Genomic DNA, 23,650 nt, shown 5'->3' on the forward strand with positions numbered 1-23,650 from the left:
CGATTGTTTATGCAAGTTTAGTACAATAAAGTAACGATGCAATATTATTTTAAAAAAAGAAACAAATGATCGAAAGAAATGCAGAAAGACAGGTAAATAAATATCCCTTATAGCATTGATAAATTAAAATAATATTTATGATAAGTAACTTAGAGGTTTCTCTTAGTTTTGAAACAGACAACTTGAGATGGCATGCCTACAAAGAAGGGATTTCTTTCGTTGACCTAAACTACAACCGTTAGACTTTCCTCTTCTCTTTCCAGTCCTGCGTGGCCTGTAACTCCCACAACGGTTGCACTGGAAATAATCGACCCTGAGCCCACTGGTTTTTTGTTTCTTGGAACCTGTATTAGTAAGTAAGTAAGCATAAAAAGGCTGATAAGGAAGAGGTGCATTTGAACGCCCAATGAAGCGTGCAACCAAAAACCAAATCAGCATTCTTGTGTCGAGGCAAACGAAAAAAACTCATAAAGCCTACCTAGCTATTAAATAACACTAAGTGCCCCATGTATGACACATGGGGCACTTGGTTGCAACAACATACACCTGATATATTCAATAGTTTAATACTGTTTGTCTCTTAAGAAAAGTTGTTTGGGCCCAACTTTTATAATTCCGCATCTTCAATAGTCACAACTTCCGAAGCTGCATTCAAGATTTAAACGATAACCTCGGCCTAAAGACCAGAAAATGTTATAAAATATATCAGAGCTAACAATTCACCATGACATGCACTTCCCAGCCTCTTATTTATAAGACAACCCAGAATATCCGCGTCACCCACAAACCCATCACTACACTGTGTCAGTTACTGACAAACGTCAAAGACAAAGACAAACCGAGGAACAGACAAGGAGTGGTTTATAAGATAAATTGCTCCGACTGCCACGCCTCCTACATTAGAGAGACGGGCAGAAACCTCACAACAAGACTGACTTAACAAAAGCGAACGACCAGGAAAGGCAATGTGACAATCACATTGCTGAACATCACCAACTTGCAAATCACACTACTAACTAGGACTCAGCGCAATGCCTAACTTACAGCACCAACTGCTTTCAACGACTAACTCTGGAAAGCTGGTTTACTAGCTTTAAGAACAGACTCCCCTCAACAGGTGTCAACCACTACCAGCACCATACAAATGACTCATTCAAGACGTTAAAATTACGATCAAACCGAACAGAAAGACCCAGCTTTACAGAAAAACTGACCAATCAGTTTATAGGGACCGGACTTAGAACATTCGACTCACAACAACTAATCATTTGACTGTGATGATGACTTCCGCTCAGATTGTCGAAATGTCAGTCACCACTACCGACAACAGTCCTTCTCAGGACTACACTCACTTCGACGATCAAACTACATTATTACATGTTACCCTCAAGTTCAAGCCATTAACTGTTAAGAGATATCAGTTCACAGATTATGGTTCTCTGCTTCATTATGCATGGTGTACTTGACCAGGAGAATAAAAAATTTTTATAAAACAACTGAGATATCAAATAATTTGTCTATGTGATGGTATATTAACACAGCTCATTGATCTTGCATACATTTTATCTTCACGAATTTGCTCCCGGTTTCCCTGAGCTTCTTGTCTTGCAGCTTTTCCAGGATTACCATCAAAGTCCTTCTCTGGTATGACAGTTTTCAATGGTACAAATGCTGCATAATCTCTCTTGCAAACAAACTTTTGAGAGCCGGATCTTTTGCCATCACCAGATCCCACTCTTTCATCCTGATAGAGGAAAGGAAGTTGAAATACAATGACTAACTAAGTGGTTCATTTCATTCTATAAATTGATAGCAATTTATCTACACATCTTTGATTTAAAACTATTTTTAATATTAATACTTAATTTTAATTTCAGCCGTAGATTATCCCCTTTTATCTTAAACTATCACTTACAAGAAGTAACACAATATTACCATATGCAACAAATCACAGTTTCCGTGGGATTGTTTGTTTAAATTTTTACCAGTCTGTTGTAGATTTGTGGATGATTCCAAAACCAAGGAAAACTGATGTCACTCCTGGCACCCAAAGTTCAATTTTTTAAAATTAGTTTTTATGAACATTCATGTGATCCCATTCTGTTAAGAAAAGCTAGAGAGTAGCTTGATTCAACCTCCTGCCCTGTTCAAAATGAAAATATTTGCTTACAAGCAAGCTGCTTCTGTATCATGAAGCCACGTGTCAAGCACTTTGTCCTTCAGTATTGTTTTGTGTTCAAGAATTAATTACACAGTTTCCTCAAAATTGCAGATCAAGATCCTCAAGAGGTTGCTCAAGCGTCTCACTCCTTATTCTTGATACTCAAGCCTCGATTCTTGATCCTGCATTCTCAATAGTTTTGAGTCAAGACTGTCAACTTACTTTGGAGTGGTACTCTACATCCAAAAATACATGTACAATTAAGTTAAAAATTATGATTACCTACCAGTTCTAGTCCTACAATTATGTAAACATTTCCAATTGAATCAACCTCCTCTCCAATATGTCGCACAGTTCCTCTGGCTGGAGAATCCATAATAAATGTCACAACTCTTTCATCAATCTTAAGCACTCCATCAATTCCTTGAAATGACCTTTGCACTTGTTTTCCTTTCCAAAATGACAGTATTGAATCCTTAAGACTTGATTTAAGTTTGGCCTGAATATGCTCATCTTTTTTTGTAATTTTTGAAGATTTCAAGTCATCTTCAACTTCTCTAGCTGTCAATTTGTCCAGTCCAACAAAAACCCCAGAATCTGGCTCACATATAAAGTATTGCTTGCCTCTAAATGTTCCATCGCATGTTCCTGACCCTGGATGTCTCTAGATATGTTAAACCACATATTGTAATCATTAATATAAAAGATAACTGTCATCATTAACCATCATTATGACTTTCACCAATATCATCATCGTTATCATCACTACGGTTCCCATCATAATCAATGAAAAAATTTTATCCCATACTAACTGTTCAGCATCCAGTGTACAACATACATGTACACCATACTAACAAGAGAGCAGGATTATAAAATCTTATCGGTAAACATGACATTATTCTTAATAAGAGATGACAACTTGCAAATGACTGTCTGAAGAGTAAGTTTTACCGTTACATACTATTGAATGAATCATTTAAATATCCCTTCAGTCTTAAGAGTCTCCTACGAAGATGGGCATTGAAGAGATTGAAAAAAGACTCACGAGATGTAAAAGCAAGCTTAACTCGGTGTAACATGCATGGTAATTCAGTTGTGTTGCTGTCTGAACGAAATTTACATGATGTAAATTGTTACATCCAACAACACGACTTAACTAATGCACGAGTACTTACGAAGAGTTCAACTCCAAGCCAAGTTCCCAGACAGGGTGGTAATACACCTTTGTACCAAACAATACCAGGTAAAATCCGTGAGGCTCCTTTCACTTCGACGAAAACAGCCCTTCTGTGTGACAATTCTCGGCCAAATGCTAAACGTTTCCTATCCATATAAGTTTGGTATCTTCCTTCAGCTGAAGTAATTGCTAAAAACAAGTTGGTTTCTCCCTCAGATAGTCGAGCCACATACTCCGCAGAACATTCAAGACGTAATGATTTACGTTCAATTCCAACAACAGCAACTTTAGTTAAGTCTGTAGGCTGTTCAGCCCCAGGAACACCTTCTAATAACTCGCCTCGCAAAACTTGCATTGGTGAAGACCTTGTCGTAAGGCCGAGGGACAACATGTCTTTTTTAACTGCGTGTCCGACATGATCACGTAGAAGAATATACTTAATTCTGAGCTCTTCCATTTCGTGCCGAGTATAAAGGAACGATAACTTAACCTTCTCTGTAAACAAATCATACATTGATCGCAATGAAAAGGGAGGAACAACGCCATCTTTCTAGGAATTTCCTTGCATCGTTCTTATGAAGATTAGGTATGAGCTATTACAACCTTAACATTACGTCATCTTCTAAAGAGAAAGTTGGGTCTACAATTCGCACGTGCCTTTTCTTATTCCTTGTGATAATGGTTTTATGGGATCCGTACCTGATTTCGATTTCTAATCAATACCTTTAGATAATTCTACACCATTACGTCAACTAATCGTTAAAAGAAAGTTCATTTTGAAAATTGCAATTAATAAAAGATTGTGTTCGACCGAGTCAAAGCTAAAGACCACCCCACTCGTGGGCGGATTGCAGAACCAGCGCGTCACAGCAGAGATTTATCTTTCTTCTGCAGCATCACCATTGCTTTCAAATTTTCAAATCGGGACACAAATATTTCATACTATTTTCACTTTCCAAAGAATTTTCATTTGTCGTATGTTCAAGCTTGTTTTACACACATTTTGGGTTTCAAGCCGCGGAGAGCTGGGTGCCTTTAACGAGTCTTTCCTGGTTTCCCACTGTAAGGGCCTGTTTACATGGAGGTGGGGGACCCCAGGTAGGTGAGGTAACCCGCTTAGCCGTGGTCGAAAAATAAAACGCATTCGCATGCAATCTTACTAACCCGGGGTGCTGGGGTGAGGTTTCTTGAGGTTGTTGTTGCGCTTGAAATTAAGGAGTTTGAGGACGAAAGCTTAATTCTCGGACACATGTATTTATTCATGAAAGCGTCACGCGTTGTGTTACGCAGTATTTGACTTCGCAAGGAACCGTTGACTTAATACGTTACACGGAAAAGTTTGGGAAACCAAATATGGTCGATTTACAATGATAAATATTCTGAAATGTGAACATTTTACACTCCTTGTGTGTTCGTTGCGGTTTCTGGTGATTTCTGCCATGAGACGGCAAGGAAATGTACAAAAATTTAAAAGATACATGTGTCGCTTTTGAGCTTTTTGCCATGAATGCGACCCCGGCTAGGCGGGTTACCCCACCTTGACACGTTTACATGGCAAATTGTCACCCCGGCTGACAAGGTTACCCTACCTGGCAGACCGGGTAACCCGCCTAGGCGGGTCACCCCATCTGAACGTGATCAAAAATTGCGAAATTATATGGACAGGCGGGTTACCCCACCTAGGCGGGTTACCTCACCTACCTGAGGTCCCCCACCTCCATGTAAACAGGCTCTTATACAGGACAATACGCTAACTCGAAATCCCGAGAAAAATGGAAAATGGTTCGAGTCATATTTAAGTTATCTGTTGGCCTGTTCCGATTGTGCTCAGCAATTTCGGAGCAACTTTTGGCGTTTGGGGCAACCGTTTGCAGTTTCGGCAACCTAACGTTGAAATGTTTGCCTTTCCGATCAATTATATATTTAGAGCATGTATAAAGTACGAGAAAGTCAACGATTTGATAGAAGACTTCGCTTTCTGCGAATTTCTTGAATGTTAAACACCCTTTTAACACAGCCTGTCACTTGACCACGTTTCGCCGGACAATTACGATCCTTGTATTTCGTCCGTGCCCGGGGGTTAAGAGTTTGAACCTTGCCAGGGTGGGGTGGGGAATTTTTGCTGGAACTGACAAGTCTTTGAAGCGGGATACAGATGTTTTATCTTTTAATATGGACGTGTTCAAAGGTAAAGAGATCACTCGCGCCATAAGAGAAGAAGGCTCAGAAGTTAGGTCTATGACAAAGTTACGGGCCTCTCAATCGTGGAATTTGAGAATTTTTTTTTGATCTTTGAGATTAAACGCATTTATTTGCACCTTAAACTTGGAGAGAAAACTCAATGACATTGACTAATCACATAAGTTAAATGAAATAAAGTGTAACGTCTCCCTTCGCTCATGGGGAATAACGCCTTCACAAAGTTGATACAGCGATCTAAACAGCGTATGCAACAGCAGAACTTTACTCGCTATTTTATCCCGATTGTCTATATTTAAGTCTAACCCTAAAAGACTATTATAAATTGAAATGATACCAGCGTGAATTTATTGAACGCTTGGTTTATGTAGGGTTATGCGTTCATAGAATTATAAAGCCCTTAGTAAGTTTGGAGAGCACTAAGATAAAGATAGATAAAGTCGTTCTTGACTGTGCCTCAAGCAAACGTTACTCATTTTTTGCACTCTCCAAACTACCTGCTCGCTTCATAACTCGATGAATACACGCTGACTAAAAGAACCAGTCAAACGATATGTACATACATTCGTAAACTTTAGCTAATCACGCATTACAACTTCACGTCGATTTAAGTGTGTACCCACGCTTCGTAGTTCGTTAAGTATTCAAATATTCATGCTATTGTTTAGGTTCTCGTCGGATTTCACTCGGAGATGTAAGACCGCTATAGAAATCGGAACGCCCTTTGATGACATGTGTGGCAATTTCTTGTGTTTATCGTCCAAAAACAAAAAAAAACTTCAATTCCGCAAAATTTTGCTTTTAATTTCTTAACCAAACAGCAACGAACGCCGAATTTGACAGACACCATGCCTCTATAATTTAACACAAGTTAGGTAAACCGCCTCGCGTATGCGAACGGCAATGGCAAGAATTGAATTTTGTCGTCTACCTTTCAGCCTTTGGAGCAGTTCGTTAGCGTTTACAGCAATGAAATACATCAGACAAAAACAATAGCTTAAATATAAACAACAGAAGTTTGGAGTTAATTGACAAAAACGGCTGTGACTAAAAGTAGAACGGGAAAGTAGGACTGGGACTCGGGGACGTGGGACGCGGGACTCGGGACTCGGGGACTCGGAGACGTGGGACGTGGGACGTAGGACGCGGGAACTCAGGGAAGCGCGGGGACTCGGGGACGTGATAAACAAACAACACCTGAATTTGTAAAGTATAATTTCGGTGGTCTCGAGGAAGGTGTAATATGCTGGAGAGCTTTTCGGGTGACTCTACATCGAAGGCGTTCGTCGAAGGTAAGAGTACACGGTAATTTTGGTCGTTGGGGAAATAATGAAACCTGCGAATATTGCGAAAGCCCGTGAAAGGATGACATCTAAAAACTGATGGCAATCTTTGAATAAGACACTAGAATGCGTAATGATGGCGGCGACCAATCAATCCTCTTTAAACAAATCGGAGATTGACTTCCTTGAGGAAAACCTTGAAAATTGTTCTGTTGAAAACCAGTACTTCGTGGGTTATTTCGATGGAAAGAGATAAGTTCGAGGATATGCTCGAGAGTTTTCTTCTTAGTAGTTCCACATGCTTTGTAAAGAAGGCCTTGCACTCAAAGGACTTAAATCACAAGAGGTTTTCGAAAAATGGTGGGCAGTTTCTTTTATTTTTAACTGAATTTTTGCTTTTATCAATTCAGTGTGGGCCCTGTAGAGACTCGATCTTTTGAAGGCAATTTTGTAAAAACTTACGCAATGCACCGGGCGGAAAAGTGTTGAAATATTTAAAGGTATGTCATATAAAGGAAAGCACTTGGAAAACACTCTAAGTGCGTAATCTAGTATACCGAAATACTTTTTCAAATTATGCATTTGCAGCGTCTCCCGTCTTTGAACACAATGGTGGTAATGTACCGATCCAATTTTTCGGCAAACCGTTTACTGTTTACCATCTAAGCAATGAAACTCAGCATTGCCTCCACACATCAACAAAGATGAGAATTCCTTTTGAAAACAGAGTTTGAAATATAATAAAACGTACCAGTAGCATTCGATTTTTGCATAACCCGCGAAACTGTTTTAATTTTTTTAGGTATTTTAGTGGAGGAATCCATCGAACTTTTCGCATATTGAGGAAACAAAATCGGGTAGGTCATTTACATCCATTTACTTCAGAATTCCCCATAAACGTAGGGTGTATACAATTCCTGAAATTCCCCTTCGTTATTTCACGAATCATTTGACGTTTCAGTGTTGACAAATTTTTCGTATTACGTAAGTAAAAAAACATTGAACTTCTCTCAACGAACTCAACGCTGCAAGGAGAATCTTTCTCATAATTTACTTTTTAAGAGACGAAGTTACCGTCTAAAATTCAAACGTTACTATTGGGCTTATTGGCGCATTGATAACCTAGTAAATAACTCAAACATACTGAAAAATTTTTTTATCTGTTTTGGTATATCTTTATCTGTGAGCCACGTGTGACTAAACAAAAACAGAGCAGTGTGGTTTGATGGCTTGTTTTCATGAATCTAGGATTTCGGGAATCGGTATAAACTACACGGTAGTCAGGTCAGGTACATATTTTGCCTGCTACTGGTACCCTGTAACCCAGTACTACCTGCCGCAGAACCACCACTGCCTTGTGGTTGCTTTGGGAGAAGTGAAGGCTATGGGAGTAAACCCTTACAGAAAATCCGGAGTAGAGCCCCGTAGGCGGCTGGTGGAACAACGTGAAACCTTCCGGCAACTCCTGCAGCTGCGCTGGCACCGACCGTATCGGCTCGTCCTTTCCGTCGGACCCTACCAGCAACGCCGAGAGGGGGATCCTGGCGACTGGGCACACCAGGATTTCCATATCTTCCGCCCAGGCCTGCACCTGGAGAGGTCACTCCAGCTTCGCTGACCAGCGTAGGCACAACACGGAGAGCAGCAGTCTACCGGTTATAAGTCCAGGCTCGTTTGGCGTAGAGCCGGGCGCCAGGGGTTGCTCTCGACGGTGGGAGGGGTCTTTGAGCCCCATTGGGTAGCTAACGCCCGCCTCAAGCCGGGCAGCCCCCGGACAATTGAGTTGCTACCCCGCCACAACCTGCTTGCTCCATTGGGTGCTTGGAGCTTAGGCAAAACCGACAGGCAGGTTGTAAAGCCCCCGCACCAGGCAAACAACAAAGAAACAAGAAATCACCAGCCTTACAGCTTGCTACTTGGAACGTCAGAACAATGTGTCCTGGCCTCTCTGACGACCTCCAGCAAATCCATGATGCCAGGAAAACCGCCATCATCGACCGTGAGCTGTCCAAACTCAAGGTCGACATCGCCGCCCTTCAGGAGACACGCCTCCCCGCAAGTGGCAGTCTCAAGGAGAAGGACTACACCTTCTTCTGGCAGGGACTCGAGCCAGAAGAGCGCCGCCTCTACGGGGTCGGATTCGCAGTGCGCAACACCCTCCTGTCTTCAATGGAGCCTCCTTCTCAGGGGACTGCAAGGATCCTCTCTCTCCGCCTCTCGACCCCCTCTGGACCAGCAAACATCTTCAGCGTCTACGCTCCCACACTCTGCGCTACAGCCGAGGCTAAGGATGCATTCTACGAGGAGCTTGAAGCCAAGATCAGAGAGATCCCACAGAAAGAAGACCTGTTCCTACTTGGAGACTTCAACGCCCGGGTAGGCTCGAACCACAACTCATGGCCGCGATGCATAGGACACTTCGGAGTGGGCAAGCTTAACGAGAACGGACAGCGGCTACTTGAACTCTGCACTTTCCATGGTCTGTGCATCCCCAACACCTTCTTCTCCACTAAACCGCAGCACAGAGTGTCCTGGAGACACCCCAGATCCAAGCACTGGCACCAGTTGGACTTCGTCATCACCAGGAGGTCCCTGCTCAACCACGTGCTCATCACTCGCACATACCACAGTGCCGACTGCGACACGGACCACTCCCTGGTCTGCAGCAAGGTGCGTCTCCAGCCCAAGCGCATTCATCGCTCCAAACAGCAAGGACGCCCCCGTATTGGCACAGCCAGAGTCTCACTCCCAGGACCGCGTGAACGCTTTGCCGAGACCATGGAGAAAGCCTTAGAGGATTGTCCAACTGACAGTGCCACAGCGCGATGGAACTACATCCGAGACACCATGTATGAGGCGGCCTCAGACGCCTTCGGAATGCGGGAGAGAAAAAGTGAAGACTGGTTCGAGGCGGGGATCAAGGAGATGAAGCCCGCCATAACTGCCAAGAGCACCGCACTCCTCGAGCACAAGAAACAGCCCTCCAAGAAAACACTGGCTGCCTACAGAGCTGCTCGCAACAACGTCAAGAGGATTGCTCGCAAGTGTGCAAATGACTACTGGCTCGACCTGTGTCACAGCATCCAAATCGCCTCGGACTGTGGCAACATCCGCGCCATGTATGAGCGCATGAAGAAAGCCTTTGGCCCTAGCGCCATCAAGATTGCTCCACTCAAGTCCACCACAGGCGAGATCATCACCGACCGCGGCAAACAGATGGAGAGATGGGCGGAGCATTACCAGGAGCTGTACTCTAGGGAGACCACTGTCACCAACACCGCCATCGAGAACACCACCCTACCCACCATGGAAGAGCTTGACACACCACCCACAGTTGACGAGCTGAGGAAAGCCATCAAGTCCCTTGCCAGCGGCAAAGCACCAGGCAGTGACGGCCTTCCCCCCGAGATTGTTAAGCTAGCAAGTGAGAGTTCTCTTCTCGGCCACCTGCACGATCTCCTGCTCCAATGCTGGGAGGAGGGCACGATACCCCAGGACATGCGGGACGCTAAGATTGTCACGCTCTACAAGAACAAGGGCGAGCGCAGCGATTGCAACAATTATCGTGGGATATCCCTTCTCAGCGTCGTAGGAAAGGCCTTTGCTCGCGTCGTGCTTAGCAAACTGCAGTTGCTGGCTGACCGCGTTTACCCAGAGTGGCAATGTGGGTTCCGTGCAGAGAGATCGACAATCGACATGGTATTCTCCCTCAGACAGCTTCAAGAGAAGTGCCGCGAACAGAGACGCCCACTTTACCTTGCCTTCATTGACCTGACCAAGGCCTTCGACCTGGTGAGCAGAAACGGTCTCTTTGCCCTTTTGGAAAGAATTGGGTGTCCGCCAAAGCTCCTGAAGATGATCACATCCTTCCACGATGACATGTACGGTACAGTCCAGTTTGATGGATCATCCTCAGACCCCTTTCCAATCAAGAACGGCGTGAAGCAAGGGTGTGTCCTGGCCCCGACACTTTTCGGAGTGTTCTTCTCCCTTCTCTTGTGCTATGCCTTCCGTGAGTCTGAAGATGGCATCTTCCTCCACACCAGGAGCGACGGGAACCTCTTCAACTTGGCCCGCCTCCGTGCTAAGACCAAGGTGCGCAGAGTTCTCATCAGGGAAATGTTGTTTGCGGATGATGCTGCCCTCACCGCCCACACCGAGGAGGCACTGCAGCGGCTCATCACACGCTTTGCGGAAGCCTGTAATGACTTTGGCCTAACCATCAGCCTGAAAAAGACTAACATCATGGGCCAAGGTGTCAGCGTCACCCCACACATCACCATTGGCGAGCACGCCTTAGAGGTAGTCGACAACTTCACCTACCTTGGCTCCTGCATCTCCAGCAACCTATCCCTGGACTCTGAGCTCAATGCTCGGATAGGAAAAGCAGCAACGGCAATGGCTCGCCTCGAAAAGAGAGTTTGGAACAATTCCCTGTTGACCATCAACACAAAGATGAAGGTGTACCAAGCCTGCGTACTGAGCACCCTTCTCTACGGTAGTGAGACATGGACCCTCTACTCCCGCCAAGAACGCAGGTTGAATGCCTTTCACATGCGCTGCCTTAGACGACTCCTTGGCATCACCTGGCAAGACCGCATCACAAATGCAGAGGTCCTATCACGGGCAGGTCTACCCAGCATGTATGCCATGCTGACCCAGAGGCGACTGCGCTGGCTCGGCCATGTATGCAGAATGGATGATGGACGCATCCCAAAGGACATCATGTACGGTGAGCTCGCCACAGGGACGCGGCCAACAGGACGACCAACTCTGCGCTACAAGGATGTCTGCAAGCGTGACTTGAAGACCTGCAGCATCAGCCCTGGAAACCTTGAGTCAGCAACAGCTGACCGTACACTCTGGCGATCGACTGTCAAGGCCGGCGTCAAACAAGCCGAGTTGAAGAGGGAGAGCCAGTGGGAGGTGAAGAGGACTCACAGGCGACAGAGGCTCCAGTCTGCCCCCATTCAACCAACCCCCACAAATGACTTTACCTGCACAAAATGCCAGCGGGTCTGCGGCTCCCGTATTGGGCTTCACAGCCACAGCCGGCGGTGCAGCTTGAAGTGATTCTACTTCTTAGGTGCAGATTTCCATTGTCTTCCGAGACAGACGGTTGCCAACAACATAAACTACACGATCACGCATTAAGTGATATTTCTTCTTTTAATGATTGATACTGGAAGAAAATAGTAACGGTGTCATGCTATTTTGTGTCCGCTCACGGGTAAAAATCCCGTGAAAATTGTTCAAAAGAAATATATCACAGTAGTTATTTTATGACAACCACGAAATACTCAAAACAAAATCAAGAAACTACTGCAGGACCTCAAGGCTCCTTTGTTCAGGACGATCTTGTACATCTCAGGTTTGAACTTTTCGTGGGAACAAGTGCTGAAGCTTACATAACCTATTTTGAATTTAATCGCTGTACTATAAACTTGTGTGTTCGACCCTCGACGAACACCTCCGATATAGGGTCACCCGAGCTTGTCAGTAGTAGCCGATGATTTCCAGCGTCCATGGTTCGGCCGGATATGTTTTCTTACCTGTTTGACCGTGAGAACTCTGAGTACAGAATAGTTTCAACGCAGGGGGTTTTAAACATCGTAAGCAGCCATGGAGGACTTTCCTGTTAAATAACTGTGTTTTCTTCCTTATTCTTTTTTAGCAAGGATAAGGCACGGATGTTTCAAGACCCCCTGTGTTGAAACTATTCTGTACCCAGAGTTCTCACGGTCAAATAAGCAAGCAAAAATGTCCGGCCGAACCATGGACGCTGAAAACCATCGGCTACTACTAACAAGCTCTTCAGCATAAAATAGCTTTTACGAGACCACCGATAATTATACTCTACAAATTCAGCGCAAATGTTAGGTGTTGTTTGTTTATCACGTCCCCGAGTCCCCGCGTGTCCCCGAGTCCCACGTCCCCGAGTCCCACGTCCCCGAGTCTCACGTTCCCGTCCCACTTTTAGTCACAGCCGACAAAAACGGCGCGCGAGCGCACCCGTCCCACAAACACTTCCTTCAGCAATTGCTTTCAAGGGGATCTGATGAATTTCAGATTCGCTAAAATGTATTAAGAGCTGTCAGACTTGAAGCTATATATTTGCTTAGATAAGACTTTTGTAAATTTCGACTGTGATCTAGCACGCGATTATCGGAATGTTCGAGAATGCACGACTTGCAAACACGCTTCACACACACCTCGTTCAAAGGTCTCTCTGTAGAGCTCGCAAAATTCCCTTTTTTATTTTTCGCAAATCAAAATTGAAAACATTTGGCGAAAAAAACTTGAATGCATAAAATGTCTGCAGTCATTCTTCGGACTTCATGCTTCTCACGCGCCGGTGTCCCAGCGGATTTGGACCCCCTAGATTTGGACCCCCCTCCGCGGATTTGGATCTTCCAACAAAACTGAGTGAAAACATCATCCTTAACGTTTTAGTAAAAATGGATGATACTTTACGTTCCAGTGCGTACTAAAGTATGTTTTTAACTCAAATCATGCGTATCGTTAATGCATACGAACTGGCATCCCGTCGGATGTTTCTTTTGACCAAGGGAAAATGGGCAAGAATTTAGTTTAATGTCTGGAGTGAGGTCGTTTTTGAACCTTTTCCGCGATATTCGAACACCGCTAGATTCAATAAGAGACAATTTGTGACACTAATTTATTTTGTCATTGTTCAATGCCAGAGTGTTGGGACGACATGGTACAGTGCGAGTTGTGCGAAGAAAGGTTACACATGAGCTGCGAGGGATTTAAGACTGCCCCGGAGGGCGAGTGGCTCTGCATTGTCTGCAGATTGCCAGACTCTAGACGTCTTCGTAATTGTTAAGGTGTTATTTCGCATCCCTCAACAGTTAATGATCGTTAAAATTAGAAAATAAGATTGAGTTCGATGTAATAGTCTCCACTTTTGTTAGGACGTTAACATTAATGTTGATTTGCATCTGAAAATAAGCTTAGAGTTCCAATAGTTCAGAATAGAAACATTTTTACTTATCACAGGTTTTACGAACGACTTGTAATATGAGTAGTTTCTTCGTTCTTCTTCACAAACTGTTTGTTATTATTTTAGAAAATCAGACTGAGTTATTTTTGTGACTGGACGCAATAGTCTCCACTATTGTTATGACGTTTCGTACCAATGTTGATTCGCATCAGAAGAAGCAAAGATTTATTTTAACAATTTCAATAGTTCGAATGGAGTAGTTTGTTCACATCTAATTCTTGCGTTTACTGTATGACTCGCTATAACGAATGCGGTAGAATTGGAACGAAATGGCTGTTTTTTTTTGTTTACTTTTATTGTTGAAAAGAACATCGACAAAAAAGCTTGCAAATAGAATTAGTTACCAAATATGATAAAAAGGATGCTTTAAAGGAAAGTTTGGTAGGGTGGTCCAAATCTACGAAGGGGGGTCCATATCCGCTAGTGGATTTGGACCGGGGGGGTCCAAATCCGCTGTGACACCGGTAAAAGACGGCTGTGCACAAATTAAAACGCCAATAACAAGAAGTAAAATACCAACTTCGGCCTACAATCATCCACTATGCTCGTTCAAGATCTCCTTTTAAAGCTTTTAAAATGCTCTGTTTTAATAAATAAAAGTCAAAGTTGAAAAACATTGAGCGAAAAAACCTGAAGGCATAAAATGTTTTCAACGATTATTTGGAGGTTATTGACACGTGAAAACAAAAAGGATACACTTGTAGACGCTGCCGCTCGAGGTCGCTTTATTGCGCTATTATTTCATTCCTTTGAGCCTTCCTCCAAAAGATCTCACTTTTCCCAGAACGACTGACTCCACCGCTTTCGGTGGTTCTACGTGACCCTCGAAGCGAATACCCAAAGGAATAAATCGAGCCTTCTATGCACAGAATCCAGCGGTAACACCCATTTCTTAATGAAACACTTCAATCGACCTGAAGTTGTTACGCGAATTTGAGTGTAGCTACTAAGCTTACGTCTTCCTGTTTAATGTAGCAAAATACAATGAGAATACAAATTCTAATAACATTATAAAATTTACATGCCTTCCAAATAATACATTAGTAAAATGTAAAATACTATAAAATACGATGCAATTTACAACAGATATAAAAATACATGCTTGTGATTTTAAATGTTAAAATTGACAAAACTAAGAATTTTCCTCTCAAATTCATAAAAATCCTTGCAAGCTCTCAGGCCATCAAATAGGGAATTTCATAGTTTAACAGCTAGGTAATTAATTAATGTAGACCATACACTTTTTTTCCCGGCTGAGAAAGTGACAGGATGTGGTGATCACGTAGGTTGTAATTTTAGAACGAGGAGTAAACATGGTTCTCACAGGAGAAATTTATCGATACTTTGCACGGTTTGCTACACAATCAAGAGAACATTTCCCATAAACTCCCTCGTTAACACTTCTATTTATTTTTTTCTGTGGACTTCTGAAAAGCACGTTTTGCTAAAAAAAGTACCATGTGACCAATATGTTATCGGAATGAAACGCATTAAAGCTTATTTCTATGTGAATTTTCTATTTTCGAAGCACCTGGAGTGTGATCCTAAGATCAGTCCTCTAAAAAAGAACCTGCACTGAGATTTTTGTCAAACTTTAACCATTGGTTGTTTACCTTGAGGGAATGTAAATTTTGAAATAAAAAAATACAGGTCCCATGTGATTACTAAAATACATTGAAAATTATAGTTACCGGATCCTACTACGTTCGCGTTTCCAAAATTGAATTCCTTTTCCTTCGAAGAGAATTCGTTTATATTTATTTTACGGAAAGATAATACGTGCCCAACACCAAGGTAGAGAAAAAATGATAGATCAACCTCCTCGTTTGAAGAAAGTGACAATTTACCTCTCTGGTGAGTACCGAGCACAAAGAAAAGAGCCACCATTTTTTAATCTGTGCGCAGCGGTCGGGTGTAAAATCATGCTCAGTAAGGATGTCCAATGCAATATTACGAATGACCTTAAAAGTGCATGATAGGAATCAAACCGATCGCACGCCATTCAGATTCAAGCACGTGCCAAAAATGGTTCAACTAGTACTTGGGAAAATAAAATAACATCCCCTAATTTCAAACCTTGCCAAACATACGAGGGTCTTCGCTTAAGATTTAAATCAAAGTGGGAGGGCATTTTGCAGAACTGAGCTAAAAAAGAAATCATAAAACTTATTTGTTCATAAACTCTTTCTGTAAAACACTTACAGGACAACCTCCCACGTAGTAAATGCTTTTAGTTGACGATACTCCGACCATTTTCCATTCCTTTAAAATTTCATGACTTTCTCCCATTCTGAATAATGAAATTGATTTTTGAAATTAATCAATCTAATCATGTCTTGTGATTTCCGGGTTGGGAAGGGGGGGGGGGATACACCAGAGATGTCCTTCAGTAGCATACGCACCATTACAATTACATTGGTAATTGCAGAATTACGTTAATTCTGTTAAAAGCAAAACCGACCAAACCCATTTTAAACAGGTTCCTCAAGTTCATCAATGATCTCCTGTATGCTTGGTCTCGCCTCAGGCTTTCGTTCCAAACATTTCTGGATAAGGGCTCGATACAATTTGTTTTTAACCATGGCGACTTGCCGATCACGCCTTTATGGATTTGGCAATTCCCGGATGCACATCACACAGAGGAGGACACCAAAACTGTACACATCAACCTGAACAAGATAAGGGACGAAAATGAGAGGCAATACAGCACTGCACTAAAGTTTCTTACGTCGAATGAGTGAAAATGTCTCGATCTATTTCTATCTCCAGATAAGCGATAACACTTGACTATATAGACCCCATGGCAGACTCGATTAGTATTCCTTTGTATTCAAGTAGATTAGCCCAACTAGCATTGTCAGTATGTCCTAGGAAAAACAAAAACCTTACCTCAAAGATCAGACTAGTTAGGCTAATATACATGAGTACAGTAGAATACCAATCCGGCCTGTCAATTACGCATACTGTCTATTTCATATCAACAAAATAAAAAATGCTGACCTACTAGCGATATTAACAAAATAAATATTAATGTCCGTTACCTTAAGTTTAAGTCGATTCATAAACTTACATGCAAGTGAAATGCACACTTATATACAATAAACAAATTAAAGCTAACCTTAACGGTTTGATTTTTAGTAAGCGCTTCGGGGGCACTGTATATCATGGCACCAGGTGCAACTGTCATGGTCTGCTGCATAAAGTTGGCAGTTCCATAATCTGACACTTTGCCTCGCCAATGTTCACCCTGTCGCCAAATTAGCACATTTGCGCTGCTGATGTCGCGGTGAATGATAGGGAATGGTTGCTTTCGGTGAAGGTAGTTTAGTGCCCGAGCCACATCCAGGGAAATAAAAGACATTTCAGCCTCAGAAAGAGCTCTCTGTTCCAACAGAGTGCGTAAACTTGTTTCCATCAGCTCTGTTACAAACAATGGATTCCCTTCGTCATTTGTAGCTCCGATGAACTGCAGCAAGCAAGGGTGGCGGCATCTTGATGCAATATCCATTTCTCGCTCAAATAATTCGCGGTTGTAAGGAGAGAGAATCAACTCATGAATCTGTTTCACCGCAACCGAACAACCACAATATTTGCCTTCGAGAACACTTCCCCAGCCTCCTCTGCCGAGAAATTTACTTGTCAGCTGAATATGATCCCGTGAAATGACCCACTCAGGGGACTGTTGTCGTTGATATTCACGCAACTCATCCTGAGCTTTGAACAGAGTTGTTTCCAATTCATTCATTTCCTGGTCCTTTTCCTCCAGTTGTTGCCTTAGGACAGTGGCTTGATTCCGTAAGTTAGCAGTTTCTTCACCTTCATGAATTTGCTCCCACTTTCCCTGAGCTTCTTGTCTTCCAGCTTTTCCAGGATTACTATCAAAGTCCTTCTCCTTTTCAATGTTTACATACTCATTATATTCCTGAGTAGTGTTTTGATATTTAAAATTGGCATAATTACGGTAACCATTTGACAAACCAGGCTGCACTGTAATCTTAGTCCCAAGACTAACAGACCTGTCTTGGGGAGTGTTTTTCAAATGACCATCTTTAAAGTGAAAATTTTCGGCAAAGTCTGTACTTTCTTCATCAGAGATGATGACAACATTATCTTGAATGTCAGGCAGGTTTTTGCCCTCAAACTCCCTAAGCATCTGACGTTGTTTCTCTATAAACTCTTGTGGATTGCTTTTGCCGGATTCTCCAGCAGCCATAATAATTTCTGTTTCAGCAGAGGTTGTTGAATTTGTTCTTCTTAGTTTTCTGAAAGATTCCTTACTACTACCTAAGATAAAGATACAAAATAAATCCACAATGGTTTCCTCACCACAATCCTTCAAGGTATGTCCTATACACTACATTGATAAAAGTACCCCTAGATGCCTTTCCAATTTCACAAATTAATTAACAATTCAGGACAACATGTCACCATACACCTAAAGCTTGAATGTTTCAATTTAATACACCTTTTTTTAACTGGAACAACAACCTCTCGTCATTTAAATTTTTAAAGGGAATTGAGTGAAAGAGCCATTACAACTATCAGGACTCTAGTGTGATAAGCACAACTAGTATGCAACATGACAGACAGCTTATCTGATGAGAACAAGTACTTTGACCTTGTTTTTTCCAAGAACAACTACAATGAAGACGTCATTCGATAATGGAACTACAACAACTAACAACACCGCAACTCCTACAACTAAAGCGACTATACCATACATAAAAAGCATATCTGTGAACATCTCCTGCATTCTACAACCCTTTAATATCTGCATTGCCCACAAACTATTCATTGCACTACGTAGGTTACTGATGAACCAAGGAACAGACAAGGAGCTGTCTATAAGATCTAACTGCTCAACTGCCATGCCTCCTACATCGGAGAGATTGTCAGAAACCTCACAACAAGACTGACCGAACACAAGGCAACGAGGAAAGGCGATGTCAACAATCACATTGCTGAACATTACTGACTTACCAACCACACTATTGACTGGGACTCTGCACAATGCCTAGCCTTCAACACCCAACTACTTTCAACGACTGGCTCTGAAAAGCTGGTTTATTAACTTTGAACAGACTCCCCTCAACAGGTGTCAACAACTCATTCACAACACTACCATTACAATAGTGCTGAACAGAATGGCCTACATGTAACTTTACAGATGGTTGGAGATTGACCAATCATACCAACCCATTCGAGTCTTACAGCCAGAAACATCACAGCAAAACTGGCCAATCAGTTTATACAAACCGGACTTAAAACATTCGAATGACAACAACTATTCACTTCACTCTGATGATGACTTCTGCTCAGGTTGTCAAAACATCAGTCACCACTACCAACAATAGTCCTTCTCAGGACTACTCTCACCTGGGCGATCATACTACACTACTACATGTTACTCCTCAGGTTTGAACCATTTACCGTAAAAAGACATCAGTTCACAGATTATGATTTTCCACTTCATTATGTATGGTGTGCTTGACTAAGTGAATCAAAAATTTATAAAACAACTGAGAAATCAAATCATTTGTCTACCTGATGGTACATTAACACAGCTCATTGATCCTGCATACATTTCATCTTCATGAATTTGCTCACACTTTCCCTGAGCTTCTTGTCTTCCAGCTTTTCCAGGATTAGCATCAAAGTCCTTCTCTGGTATGACAGTTTTCAATGGTACAAATGCTGCATGATCTCTCTTACAAACAAACTTTTGAGAGCCAAATCTTTTACCAGTACCAGATCCCACTCTTTCATCCTGATAGAGAAAAGGAAGTTGAAATAAAATGACTTACTAAGTGGCTCATTTCATTCAATAAATTGATTGCAATTTATCTACACATCTTTGATTTACAACTATTTTTTATGTTAATATTTAATTTTAATTACAGCTGTAGATTATCCCCTTTTATCTCAAACCATCACTTACAAGAAGTAACCCAATATTAACATATGCAACAAACCACAGTTTTTGTGGGATTGTTTGTTTAAATTTTTTATCAGTCTGTTGTAGATTTGTGGATGATTCCAAAACCAAGGAAAACTGATGTCACTCCTAGCACCCAAAGTTCAATTTTTTAAAATTAAGTTTTGTGAACATTCATGTGATTCCATTCTGTTATTAGAATAAGAAAAGCTAGAGAGTAACTTGATTCAACCTCCTGCCCTGTTCAAAATGAAAATATTTTCATACATGCAAGCTGCTTCTGTATCATGAAGCCGCATGTCAAGCACTTTGTCCTTCAGTATTATGTGTTCAAGAATTAATTACACAGTTTCCTCAAAATTGCAGATCAAGATCCTCAAGAGGTTCCTCAAGCATTCAAGCATTCCTTATTCTTGATACTAAAGCCTCAATTCTTGATACTGGATTCTCAATAGTTTGAGTCAAGACTGTCAACTTACTTTTGAGTGGTTCTCTACATCCAAAAATATATGTACAATTAAGTTAAAAATTATGATTACCTACCAGTTCTAGTCCTAGAATTATGTAAACATTTCCAGTTGAATCAATCTCCTCACCAATATATTCCACAGTTCCTCTGGCTGGACTATCTTTAATAAATGTCACAACTCTGTCACAAATCTTAAGCACTCCATCAATTCCTTGAAATGACCTTGGCATTTGTTTTCCTTTCCAAAATGACAGTATTGAATCATGAAGACTTGATTTTAGTTTGGCCTGAATGTGCTCACCTTTTTTTGTAATTTTAGAAGATTTCAAGTCATCTTCATCTTCTCTAGGCATCAATTACTTTAGTGTAACAAAAATCCCACAGTCTGGCTCACAGATAAAGTATTGCTTGCCTCTAAATATTCCATCACATGTTCCAAACCCTGGATGTCTCTAGATATGTTAAACCACAGATTGTAATCATTAATATTAAAGATAATTGTTATCATTAACCATCATTATGACTTTCATCAATATCATCATCATTATCATCACCATGGTTGCCATCATAATCAATGAAAAATTATATCCCATACCCACTGTTCAGCATCCAGTGTACAACATACATGTACACCATACTACCGAGAAAGCAGGATTATAAAATCTTACCGGTAAACATGACATTATTCTTAATTAGAGATGACAACTTGCATATGACTGTCTGAAGGGTAAGTTTTACCATTACATACTATTGAATAGATCATTTAAATCCCCCTTCAGTCTTTAGAGTCTCCTAGGAAGATGTACAACATACATGTACACCATACTACCGAGAAAGCAGGATTATAAAATCTTATCGGTAAACATGACATTATTCTTAATTAGAGATGACAACTTGCACATGACTGTCTGAAGGGTAAGTTTTACCATTACATACTATTGAATAAATCATTTAAATCCCCCTTCAGTCTTTAGAGTCTCCTAGTAAGATGGGCATCGAAGAGATTGAAAAAAGACTCACGAGATGTAAAAGCAAGCTTAACTCGGTGTAACATGCATGGTACCTCAGTTGTGTTGCTGTCTGAACGAAATTTACACCAGGTAAATTGTTACAGCCAACAACACGACTTTAACTAGTGCACGAGTACTTACGATGAGTTCAACTCCAAACCAAGTTCCCAGACAGGGTGGTAATATACCTTTGTACCAAACAACACCAGGCAAAAACTCTGAAACTCCCATCACTTCAACGAAAATAGTACTTCCTTGTGACAATTGTCGGCCAAATGCCATCTTCTCTCAGATGAAGTAATCGCTAGAAGTAAGTTGCTTTCTTCCTCAGATAGTCGAGTTATATCCTCCGTAGGACATTCAAGACGTAATGATTTACGTTCAATTCCAACAACAGCAACTTTAGTCAAGTCTGTAGGCTGTTCAGCCTTAGGAACACTTTCTAATAACTCGCCTCGCAAAACTTGCACTGGTGTAAACTTCGTCGTAAGGCCGAGGGACAAAATGTTTCTTTCGACTGTGTGTCCGACACGATCACGTAGAAGAATATACTTAATTCTGAGTTCTTCCATTTCGTACCGAGGATACAGGAACGACGATTTCACCTTCACTGTAAACAAACCATGCACTGATCACAATGAAAACGGAGGAACAACGCTATCTTTTCTGGGAATTTCCCTTGCCTCGTTCCTATGAAGAATAGTGTAATATTCCTCCCTAGGAATTGTTATTCATGAGATGGTAATAAGGTATGGAGAATCGCTCTGGCCGGGAAAGCCCAAGCCAGGCGAAGGGGTGATGGTGAGACGGATCAATCCGACCGGTGGTGGGTGGGTGGGAAAACGCTTCGATGCGCAGAACACAGCCCAAGGCCTCAAGTGAAGTGACAAGGAGTGATACAAAACAATCTACTATATCCAAAATCCCTAGGGACTAATTACCAATGCTAATTGAGTTAGCATAGTGTAATATTCCTCCCTAGGAATTGTTATTCATGAGATGGTAATAAGGTATGGAGAATCGCTCTGGCCTTCCCTAGCCTACATCCACACTCATATGAAATGAACAATCACACACCCTAAGAAAAGAAACACAAAGAACTCTTTAATCCTCTTTCCAATCCTTACTTAACACATACTATATCTAATCATTAACAATAACCTATACTATAATAGTTCAAAACTTCAATAAAATAAATTCATGAAAAAGCTTGGGAGAATCCCACAAGATGATCCTGATGTTTGTAGTCCTGCCCCGCTTGTAAAGGGAGATCCGCTAGTTTAGCCGCCGCGCCTGCTGGATTCACTACTTGCTTAAGCTTGATATAGTGAAGCGCCGTCTTACTAGATTTCCAGCCAATGTGGTCCATGATTTCACTGAGACTTACGCTTCGCAATGCTAAAGATACAGCCGCCCCACTGCGAAACCCATGAACTGTTAAATGACTACTAGATAACTTCCCAACTAGCGCGGAAACATAAATACTCAATCGCGCTTGAGCCGCCGAAGACTCCAAATGGCTGAAACAAACTCCGCCAGATTTTGAAATAGAGCGAAAAAGGAAACCTGGCGCAAGGTTAATACGTAACAGCTTACACACATCAAAATACATTTCCAAACCCCGGACAGGACAAATCAAAGGATTAGATCCCCGCTTAAAGGCAAACACATTTGCGTCACCTGACCTGAGAGACTTTGTCCAAACATGATTGAACAACAAACCAGAATTATCCGAGAAACGTAAAACATCAGATACTTTTACTTGTAACAAATCAGCTGCTCTATCACCAGCAAAAAATAATGCCTTAAATAAAGCCTGATCGCGGGCATACATAAAAATCCGAATTGCGCGCAAAGTCGAAGAATGCAACAAAAGGGCTCTAATGTATTCAGAGATAACCAACAAATCGTTCACTAAGATAGGCTCTGCCTGGCGTGGAGTTACCCTAGCCTTTAGTTGTTCTTCCCGCACATTACTCAAATAAGTCTTAACTGACCTACAAGAAGCTGGATTACCTACACCTAACAAAAACTGCCATTCTGCGCCTCGACCACTCTCTGCAAATATAGCACGCAACTTGCCAATCAGTGAATCTATAGTCCCAAATGCCAAACGTTTAGGGCACTCACAATCTAGCCCCGCATTACCTCCCCAGGTGTGACAATCCTGTCTATGAACTCGTGTCCTTCCCCCAAAAATCTCGAAAAATCTGATCATCCGAAGGTGAATGAACCGCACAACCCCACCCATAACCGGACGCATCGGTAGAAATCGCAATACGCACATGCTTCTCGTCTCTCCACGGAAGAGTGTCCTTCCAGTCGTCAAGGTAACGCCAATGCGAAATTTCCTCCCTCAAAGCGTCGGTCATAGACACTTGCCCATCATCCA

The 23,650-nt window shown here is 42.0% G+C and overlaps 4 protein-coding genes across 7 annotated transcripts in view; all 4 read right to left on the reverse strand.

Annotated features, from left to right (window-relative positions):
* Positions 1–23,650, reverse strand: part of LOC113678951 (uncharacterized) — a 56,098-nt gene that overhangs the window by 21,287 nt on the left and 11,161 nt on the right. For 2 of the 4 annotated variants that reach the window (XM_089201678.1, XM_089201677.1), the window contains one exon: positions 21,813–21,948. The exons of the other annotated variants lie outside the window; for them this stretch is intronic. The gene's annotated coding sequence lies outside the window, so the exon portion shown is untranslated. Of the gene's footprint in view, positions 1–21,812; positions 21,949–23,650 lie in introns of those variants that run through there. 4 annotated transcript variants of the gene reach the window in all.
* On the reverse strand, positions 239–3,811 carry LOC149048175 (ubiquitin carboxyl-terminal hydrolase CYLD-like). Its single transcript, XM_089202297.1, has 4 exons — positions 3,337–3,811; positions 2,448–2,825; positions 1,560–1,744; positions 239–344 (listed from the first exon to the last, which is right to left on the reverse strand). The coding sequence occupies exons 1-4, from the start codon at positions 3,793–3,795 to the stop codon at positions 239–241; spliced, it is 1,128 nt and encodes a 375-aa protein (XP_089058423.1). The 5' UTR covers positions 3,796–3,811.
* LOC149048176 (serine/threonine-protein kinase TNNI3K-like) lies at positions 16,448–17,655 on the reverse strand. The gene is made up of 2 exons (XM_089202298.1): positions 16,963–17,655; positions 16,448–16,513 (listed from the first exon to the last, which is right to left on the reverse strand). Exons 1-2 carry the CDS (start codon positions 17,587–17,589, stop codon positions 16,448–16,450), a joined length of 693 nt encoding a protein of 230 aa, XP_089058424.1. The 5' UTR covers positions 17,590–17,655.
* On the reverse strand, positions 20,563–21,881 carry LOC149048177 (ubiquitin carboxyl-terminal hydrolase CYLD-like). Its single transcript, XM_089201704.1, has 2 exons — positions 21,400–21,881; positions 20,563–20,700 (listed from the first exon to the last, which is right to left on the reverse strand). Exons 1-2 carry the CDS (start codon positions 21,538–21,540, stop codon positions 20,605–20,607), a joined length of 237 nt encoding a protein of 78 aa, XP_089057830.1. The 5' UTR covers positions 21,541–21,881; the 3' UTR covers positions 20,563–20,604.

This window comes from Pocillopora damicornis, chromosome 3, assembly GCF_964200805.1.
Source record: "Pocillopora damicornis chromosome 3, jaPocDami1.2, whole genome shotgun sequence".
Lineage (NCBI taxonomy): Eukaryota > Metazoa > Cnidaria > Anthozoa > Scleractinia > Pocilloporidae > Pocillopora > Pocillopora damicornis.

Excerpts from the sequence above, each read along its gene's own strand:
- LOC149048175 (XM_089202297.1), bottom strand. The coding sequence starts at position 3,795 with ATGGAAGAGCTCAGAATTAAGTATATTCTTCTACGTGATCATGTCGGA. Across the intron at positions 1,745-2,447 it reads TAATTGTAGGACTAGAACTG|GATGAAAGAGTGGGATCTGG; the intron begins GTAGGTAATCAT and ends TTCCTCTATCAG. Across the intron at positions 345-1,559 it reads CAAATTCGTGAAGATAAAAT|GTTCCAAGAAACAAAAAACC; the intron begins GTATGCAAGATC and ends TTACTAATACAG.
- LOC149048176 (XM_089202298.1), bottom strand. The coding sequence starts at position 17,589 with ATGAATGAATTGGAAACAACTCTGTTCAAAGCTCAGGATGAGTTGCGT. Across the intron at positions 16,514-16,962 it reads CTAAAAATCAAACCGTTAAG|GTTGATGTGTACAGTTTTGG; the intron begins GTTAGCTTTAAT and ends TATCTTGTTCAG.
- LOC149048177 (XM_089201704.1), bottom strand. The coding sequence starts at position 21,540 with ATGGCATTTGGCCGACAATTGTCACAAGGAAGTACTATTTTCGTTGAA. Across the intron at positions 20,701-21,399 it reads GGTTTGGAGTTGAACTCATC|AGACATCCAGGGTTTGGAAC; the intron begins GTAAGTACTCGT and ends TAACATATCTAG.